The following is an 8,868-nucleotide window of genomic DNA, read 5'->3' as shown; positions in this document are numbered from 1 at the left end:
TATGAAATGTCCGATTTCCTCAAGTATCAAGTTCGACAGTCGATATCTCTGACATTTCACCTTTACAGTTTTCGGTCTGTTTTTTTCTTGCGAAGGAAGGTGTTGTACATCATCATCACTCTTTCAAATGCATGTTTTGGCTCGTGATTATCTTTCGAATATGAGTTCCGTCGTGGAACCAATGCAGCACAGACAACTCGAAATATTAATGAAACGTTTGGTGAAGATGTGGCTAATGAACGGCTACAATACACGTCGATGGTTCGAGAAGTTTCGTTCTGGCGATTTTAATCTTGAAAATGAGCCACGTTGGTGACCCGAGACCAAGGTCCGGATAATGATGAGCTGAAAGCTGTAGTGAAAGCGGATACATTTCAAACTACGCGTGAATTAGCATCGAGGTTTAACGTTACTATTCCAACAATATCGGACCACCTGAAACAAATCGGCAAGATAAAGAAGCCGAACAAATGGATTCCGCATGAATTAAACGAGCGTCAGAAGAGAAGTCGTCTCGGAGCAGCTTGCCTTTCTTCACTGTCACGACGTAAGAGCGAACCATTTTTACATCGTGTATCGATTGAATATGGATCAAGCGCCGAAACACAGTCCGAAACCGAATATTCACAGAAGCTAATAGTGTCTCTGTTTGGTGGCCCAGCGCTGATATTATCCACTACAGCTTTTCATGAAGCACAGCGGATGTCCACTATAACCAACTAGGCGAAATGATGAAAATGCTTGCGACGAAGCAGCCGAGATTGATCAGTAGACACAGGTAATCCTCTTGCAAGACAACGTTGCTCAAACTACAGGAGCTGGACCTGGGAACCACTCTCTGTCACCCACCGTATTCACCAGACTTTGTACCAACTGACTATCGCTTCTTCCAGGCGTTGGACTTCCTCGCATTTCTTGCGAGGAAAAATATTCAATTATCAACAAGCTGTGGACAAATCTTGCGCGATTTCATCGTCGCCTGTTCTTCAGGCTTCTTCGCTGCTGGCGTAAATAAGCTACCGTTTAGATGCCGTTTAGGTGGCAGAACCGTTAAGATGCCGACCGTTTAGGCGCATACTTGGATTAATTGTACTATTTCTAGTTTGAGATACAATAAACCAAACGTTTGATTCGAAATCGGACATTTCGTGCTGAACTACCCAATACAAAGCGCGACGTTTCACCGTGTTTCTCGTCTTCTCGTCCTCTTTTCGCGGTCGCTCTATCGCATCGCTTTTTTTCAAAAGTATTTCAAGAGACGGGGGAACTTTGCCGTCTGCCGGAGATTTATTTTCGGGACGCAACGCTGCTGCAAAGCTTGTGTGCACTTTAAGCTAGTACACGCTACACTACTCCGCTCCGCAGTGGCCGTCGTTTATCCCCGCGTTGCGCGCGTGAAATGCTTTTAAAGCGCAATCGTTCGTTCGTTGACTCGCGGCGGAACGACTTGGCGAAACGAAGCGCTCGATAAGCAAAGAATTTTCGCGCGTCTCGCGAGAAGGCAAAAATCTCTCTCTTCCTCGTCTCTCTCTCTCTCTCCCCCCCTCCCCCCTCCTCTCTCCTTCCCTTTTCAAGAGATTTTCAAATTTATCGAACAATTATGATTCTGTAATCTTCCGAGAGCGCCTTCGGAATTCGTTCGGCACGATTCACCTCTCCGTCGCGAAATCAATCCCAGAATGAATTCCGGGAAAGGTGAAAGATCAATCGACGGGCGACATGTGCTAGAAATTGCGCACGTCAGTGGCTGAGACGACACCAGTCTTTTCGTGTACAAAGACGTGAAATTATGCCGACCTCGTCCGTGCATCCTGAACGAGAACTTTCTCAGCGTAGTCGCGCATTTCCCGATAAAATGTAATCTTATCTGCGCCCGATAACGGCCCGATAACAAGCAAACAGTCATCGGAAAGCGACAAAGCTGGACCGCGCTTCATTGGTGGCGGCGCGGCGGGGGAGGGGGAGGGCGGGGCGAAGAATGACGTTCCACGCGCGCGGGACCACCGTCTTTGTTCCGCCTTGACCTTACGCACGAGTTTACGCGTCGCCGCGTGTGCATTCGGATTTATCCGATTCATTCGTATTCCACGTCCAGCGTCCGAGTGTAACGGGACGCGTGGTGTAGCACGGTGTCCTCCGGCGCGCCTTTTACGTCCCGACGTTAAACTATCGCGCCATTTAGCCGGGCGATCGCCTTTGCCGATCGCTAACGCGAAACAGCTGCAACTCTGCCGACGCTGAAACGGCAACTGCACCGACGGTGCTCTGGGCGACAGTGTCGTCAATACTTTAACCGGCTATCCTCTTTTTCGTTAACGTTTAGTCGAGTCGACCAAACGTTAACGAATCAAGCTCGTTTTCAAGCCAGAAAGCCGCCCGAACGCTTTCCTTCAACGCCAGAGAACAGTCCTTGGTCCGCTCATCGTCTTGGCTCAACCAGTCTCTCTTTCCTCCGTTCACAACTACTGGCGGGAATTTTACTCGAGTACCCGCGTACCCGGGTATTCGGCTACTTTGAGGAATACCAGCTTCGAGTGCTGCTCGGAGAGCCATTCAGGTTGACCCGGACTACCCGGAATGGACGACACATTCTGGGAACACACTCGCCGCTTGAAGAGCGCCTAGTATCGTCCATGCGAGGGCAAAGAAATGTTTTAATGACTTTCCGCAGTAAACATCGAGTGGCTCACACCTCCCCCCGCCCCTCCCCAAATAACGGTCGATGTTTTGCACGTTGACCACTTCCGGCCGGAAGCGCATAAGAAGACACTAGCAGAAGCCGCGCGCGACCGCTGGCCGGCATGCAATATCGACCGCTCTCTCGACGACGCTCGGCGATTTTATCACCGAGAGAGGGTGCTCTCTCTCTCTCTCTCTCTCTCTGTGTGTGTTTTTCTCTCCCCCTCTCTCTCTAGCGCCGAGTTTACGCGTCTCCCGGGTGTTGCGGTCGAGGTAACGCATGGGGGAACCGCGCGTACGCGCGCGTACCATAATTACGCACGCACTACGCGGAGCAATTGAGCCGCGCTCTCCGGGCGCGGGAACCTTGAAATCGCGGAATGCAGTCGCGATGCGATTACTCCGCACGGCCGCCGCGCCCGGTACTTTCTCGCGTGAGAAGGAGACCTCGGAGCTTCCGCTATCGCGCGACGTGGACGCGACAGTTTCCGTTTCCCTCGCGTGCTGTTTTATCCGTACTGCCGGCTGTACGAATGGTCATCCGAGCGCGCGAAACTGCAGAGTTGTGTGGTTCGCTTATTAGTTCACACAGCTCACTCGTTGTACACGGGGAAAAAGATGGTCCGAATTGACGCGACGGCGAGAGCGAGTCGAGCGCGTTTTGCCCGAAGGAGGCAGAATTTTCGGTTCTCTCGGAGCCGAGTTTGGCTTGCAATACGAAGGAAAAGTCCCGTTTCCTTGGTGTCCTCGCGAGATTTAGGGATGCCGGTTTTTTTTTTTCCCCCCCCCCCAAACAGATCGATTCGCGAATCACGAAGGAAAGAATCGGTTTGTAAAGAATCGATTTCAGGAAAATCGATTGGAATCGGTATGCATGTAACGTGAACCCCATTCATTAAAGTATACTATCTGTCAAATTTCTGCACTCTAAAGTAGACCTCGTGTATAATTTATATAAAGTTTAATATGAATTAAAGAAATTAAATAGTAATGGTAAACACGACTTTTGGTCATGTTGTGTGTGATGGCCACAACAAGATAGAAAAAGATCTTCAAATCTTTATACTAAGGATTTAATTAGTTTGATTAAACATCAATCAAGGGTTTTTAAACGTTATTAAATAAGAAATCACGTTTACTATATGCATATATATATATATATATATATATATATATAATATGTACTATTATATGGAGTGGCTATGATTGGTTCGCGCGTTCCGTTCCGCTGAAAATTTTCGCCCATGGGTCACATCGGCCTAAAGGCCAACGTAAAGTTGTGCATCGTGCAGCCATTAAGTGAGTTCAAATATTACAATTAAAGAGAATTTAAAAAAAAACTATGTTACTAGTAGAAACTGAAAAAATCATGTTGGCGATTTTCAGAATTTACCGATCGATCCTTGAGTCGATTCAGTTCCAGAAAATCGACTTGAAATCGGTTTAAAATTGGCATCCCTAGCGAGATTCCACAAGCATAAACGTTCTCACACACATCTCTGCCCGTTTCTTCCACAGATCCAGGCGAAGCGTGAGCTGTTCTTCAAGGGCGACGGCGCGTCGATAATCTCGTCGCCGTCGGTGCCGTCGGTGCCACCGCCGCAGCCCCCATCGCAGGCTTCCAATCCGCAGGCCACCAACTCGTCGTCGTCGGCGGCGAGCTTCACCACGACTGGCATCATCACGTCGCCAAACACAGCGCCAACGCCAACCTCGTCAGTCTCGTCCAGCTACTCCAGCAGCGCCGTCACGGCTTCGGTCGGCTTGGGGTCGAACGCGAAGCCGCGACTGCCGTCCGCGGCGACAATCCCGAATGATGCTTCCGAGGACAGCAACAGACGCGAGTCCGCCAGAACCGCTTCCAAGGAAGACAGCAATAAGGAGACTAGTCTGCTGCACCATTCGCGGCCCACACCGCCCACCAAACCCAAGGAGCTCGACGGCTACGTTGGCTTCGCCAATCTACCCAACCAGGTCTACAGGAAGGCCGTGAAGAAGGGCTTCGAGTTCACTCTCATGGTCGTAGGTTGGTGTTCGCCGTCACGGCTCGTCTTGGAGAATAGATACACAAGACACGGGACCGAGACTCGTGTGTTTATGATCGATGATCCGATGTAAATGTAGCGGGTAAAATTTATCACGGGGCAGGTTGTTCGAATTCCTTTGGTAAGTCAACTGATAGTCAAGTGACATGTCTGTCTTTGTCCAAGTTGAAGGAAAAACAAAGACAAACATATGATTCAACCGTCGGTTGACTCAGCAAGAAGTTGGAACAACCGGCTCTAAGAGTATCAAACGTCTCGGCGGCGGGAAGTAGACTCCGAAGGCCGTGCCTCTGCTTTTGCGCAAAAAGAAAAACCTAACCGGGGAAAAACACGTGATGGGCGGGGATGAAAACGTGACGATGAGTCAACGCCGGGTTTAAAGCGCCGAGCCGAAGCGTCGGGATCGATGGGGGAGGAGAAGCGCGCCGTCGTGACGTTCCGGCGAGGTGCATCATCGACGTCGAGTCCTCGGCCGGCGAGAAACGCGATCCGTTCACGGGGTCTGGACAGTCAGTGGCCATTATACCGCCGGAAGAACAACGGCCGTCTTTCTCGCGACGCGCGCGGCCTAAAAGCGAGTAGCCCGAGGACAAAGAGATCCGTTTCTCCTCCGCTCGCGGCCGGTATTCCCATTGCGTCGGGAATATCATCTCGCGAACCTTCTTTCCATCTGCCGAGCACGTGCCGCGCTGCCCCGAGTGCTGCCCCTCCCGCAGCTGGATCAAGGCTGTCGCCGAGGTTCAGCGGTTCTCACGCGGGCCCGATTTACGGCCGATCAGCGACTCCCTCCCTACGGACTCGTCCGTCGCAGCATCCGTCCGCCCCCCTCCCCCCTCTCTCTCTCTCTTTCTCTCTGTGTGTGTGTGTGTGTGTGTCGACCTTCGCGGAATCTCCGAGCGTTTACTCACTCTACGTCGACCTTGCGTTATTTATGCAAATGAACGGTGTCACTCTGAACAAGCGAGCCAATTTGCACGCGGCAATAACGCGTCGCGCCACTCGCGCGTAGACCACAACTTTGTGCGCGACTCGGCCGATTGAAAAAAACTCATGAATCGTTAATTGAACGCTCCAGTTGCCCTCGAATTTATCGCCGCTGGCCGGTTTCCTCGGTGGGACGCGAGCGGCCGCGATTGAGACCGATTCGAGCGTGAGGAGATGTGTGAAATATTGAATGTAAATTTCTGTCAGAATATAAAGCGGGAACGAGTGCAGCGTAATAATTCGAAGCATAATCGTAGTTTGAAGCGCGCGACATTGAGCGAGCGAGAGAGGTATCTGAGGAATTCGACCGGCGCGGCCGGCGGCTGTTCGTCCGAGGGAAGCTTGTTGATAAAAGTACCGGCTAAAGCGTCGACAGCGCGCGACTGCCAGTCGAATGATTTGAAACGCGCGGCTCCCACCCGGCCCCTATGGGTGCGCTATGCACACGCGGAGGAAAAGAGTGTCATTGGGTCCGGGGCGGAGGGGGGAATTTGAGAGCACGGTCTGCGCGCGGCTGGCTATTATTAGCCCCGCGTATAAACGGAGCCGTTCCTCCGTAAATAGAGCAATCCAAGTGCGCCGCTACTGCTTACCCTTGGTGGCGTAGGCGCGGCACTTCGCCTGGTTCAAGGTTCGCGCATTAAGAGGTCATGGTACTCCCGCGTCACCGCGCTCTTCGTCTCGTTTCATTTCATTTCGCACGGTTTCGGCCAGCGGACGACGCGCCGCGGCGGCCGGCCGACGTCTTCGATTTGTCTCACCCCGAATCCTGGACTCTCGGTGTCTGCTGCGTGTATATGTATGTGTGTGTGTGTGTGTGTGTGTGTATACATTCTTCTCACCGAGATATCCCAGAAATGTCTCGGCCGTAAATACTCCGACTGAGATTAATGATCGTTGCCGTTGGGAGAGGCGGACGCGTCTATAGCTACTTTGCTTTGAAAGGATTGTGATGCTCGGTGAATCAAATCTCTCCCGTTCCTTCTCACCTCCCTCCCTCTCTCTTTCTCTCTCTCTCTCTCTCTCTCGTTCGAGAGGAAGGAAGGATATTTTGTATGCGAAAAATTGTTTCGGTGTATCTCCGAGAAAGATGACGGACGAAATATTTTTCGTGTATCGTCTGCATTTTTCTTGGGGCGGAGTTTCTCACTCGAAACAAGTGGAAGTACGCTCGCTGCCGTTTCCAACTTTTCTGGAAATGGAATTTCAATGGAGGAAAGTTGGATCAAGGAAAAATCTGAAAGTTGTGTTCATCCATAGGGGAGTCGGGACTCGGCAAGTCCACCTTGATCAATTCCATGTTCCTGGCGGAAATATACAGCGCCGAGTATCTTGGACCCAGTCTCAGGGTGAAGAAGACGGTCGCCGTGGAAACTAGCAAAGTGCTACTGAAGGAGAACGGCGTGAACCTCACCCTCACAGTGGTCGACACTCCCGGATTCGGCGATGCCGTCGACAACAGTAACTGGTGAGATATTATACAGAGGCAGGCAAATTCTTTCAAGCCCGCTCGACTCTCGCATCCCCGACTGTACGATATCTCTGTGTTTTTCTTTTCTCTCCCTCTCTCTTGCAGTTGGGTGCCCGTCATCGACTACATCGAGTCGAAGTACGAGGAGTTCCTCAACGCGGAGTCGCGCGTAACGAGACGGCAGATCCCGGACAGTCGAGTGCACTGCTGCCTCTATTTCGTCGCGCCCTCGGGCCACGGACTGAAGCCACTCGACGTGGAGTTTATGCAGCGTCTCCACGACAAAGTCAACATCATACCCGTTATCGCGAAGGCGGACACCATGACGCCGGACGAATGCGCGCACTTTAAGAAACAGGCACGACTCGTTGAACTCGTTGTTATAAATAAGAGAAGAATAAAATCAGAGAGAGAGAGAGAGAGAGGGAGAGAGGAGAGGAGAGGAGAGGAGATAAATCGCGCGACACTCTGCGTCTAATGATATTTCGACATGCGTTTTCAGATCTTGAACGAGATCGCGCAACACAAGATCAAAATCTACGAGTTCCCGGAAGTCGAAGAAGAAGAAGAGAACAAGCTTCACAAGCTGTTGAGGGATCGAGTGCCGTTCGCGGTTGTTGGGGCAAACACTGTCGTCGATCACGACGGCAAGAAAGTGCGCGGCAGAAAGTACCCCTGGGGAGTCGCGGAAGGTTCGTACGAATTCGATGTAAATTATTGCCAGTCGATTGGTCGTTGAGTCTGGAACGCGATAGAAATTGCCGAAACCACGTGCTCGGCACACATTTTGACGCGCCATTGCGTTGATTCACATTGATCGTGGCGAACGCTCGGCCGAGCGGCTCGACATTGTTAAAGATAACTGAAGAAATGTAACTCGAGATTTGCATTGGTCGTTTATTCAAGCGTCAAGGTAGACTGTGTGTGTGTGTGACTGTGTTCCTTCATGGTGCTCTTCTTCTTTTGCCGCATACAGTCGAGAATCTGGATCACTGTGACTTCATAGCGCTTCGAAATATGGTGGTGAGGACACACGTGCAGGATCTAAAGGACGTGACGAACAACGTGCACTATGAAAACTTCCGGTGTCGCACGTTAGCCGGCCTGGGTGTCGACGGCAAGCCGACGAAGGCTTCGAATAAGTAAGTGCCACTCGTGCCGCTTGATGACGATTTAGTTTGATGGCGATTTCTCGTAAATGTTCCGTCTGATTATGTGGAAAAGAGAACCAGAGAAAGATATATATATATATATATATATATAATCGTGCTAGAAAACATTTTGTCGAGGAATAGATGTACCTCCTAGTTTCGTCGAAATAGACGAATCGATCGTGTGACGTGATCTCGAAGGAGCCAAGATTCCTCGGAATCGTTTGCTCGGTCGCTGGAGTCAAGTTCCCCCAAAGTTACACGCGCCCCTCGCCCTGGGCGACGGCCACTTAGTCTCATATCGCGCGCGACGCGTCTTCCACGAATTGATTAATTCACCTGTTCCAACCAAAGTGACGCGATATCAGCATTATTGTCGGACGTGATAAAAAGCAAAAATTAAATGATGGGACGATTCATCTTCCTTAGCCGAGCCCGTCCGTCCGATGTGAAGATCACGACACGTCTCGTTTTGTCTATTCTCGATGCACTCGCCGCAAGCCCCAGATTGTTTGTTTCATTGAGTTTGATTTGAGCA

At 50.9% G+C, this 8,868-nt stretch overlaps 1 protein-coding gene across 19 annotated transcripts in view; it reads left to right on the top strand.

The window, feature by feature from the left end:
* pnut (septin 7-like protein pnut) overlaps nt 1–8,868 on the top strand; it is a 46,611-nt gene that overhangs the window by 18,675 nt on the left and 19,068 nt on the right. For all 19 annotated transcript variants that reach the window (XM_025303107.1, XM_025303110.1, XM_025303099.1 and 16 more), the window contains 5 exons: nt 4,198–4,705; nt 6,969–7,176; nt 7,285–7,537; nt 7,682–7,871; nt 8,156–8,321. In XM_025303107.1, coding sequence (XP_025158892.1) covers nt 4,198–4,705; nt 6,969–7,176; nt 7,285–7,537; nt 7,682–7,871; nt 8,156–8,321 — 1,325 coding nt within the window. The remainder of the gene's footprint in view (nt 1–4,197; nt 4,706–6,968; nt 7,177–7,284; nt 7,538–7,681; nt 7,872–8,155; nt 8,322–8,868) is intronic.

Source organism: Harpegnathos saltator, unplaced genomic scaffold (assembly GCF_003227715.2).
Source record: "Harpegnathos saltator strain DR-91 unplaced genomic scaffold, Hsal_v8.6 scaffold53, whole genome shotgun sequence".
Classification (NCBI taxonomy): Eukaryota; Metazoa; Arthropoda; class Insecta; order Hymenoptera; family Formicidae; genus Harpegnathos; species Harpegnathos saltator.
Note: the sequence above shows the minus strand (reverse complement) of the source record. Positions and strands in the feature narration are given on the sequence as shown.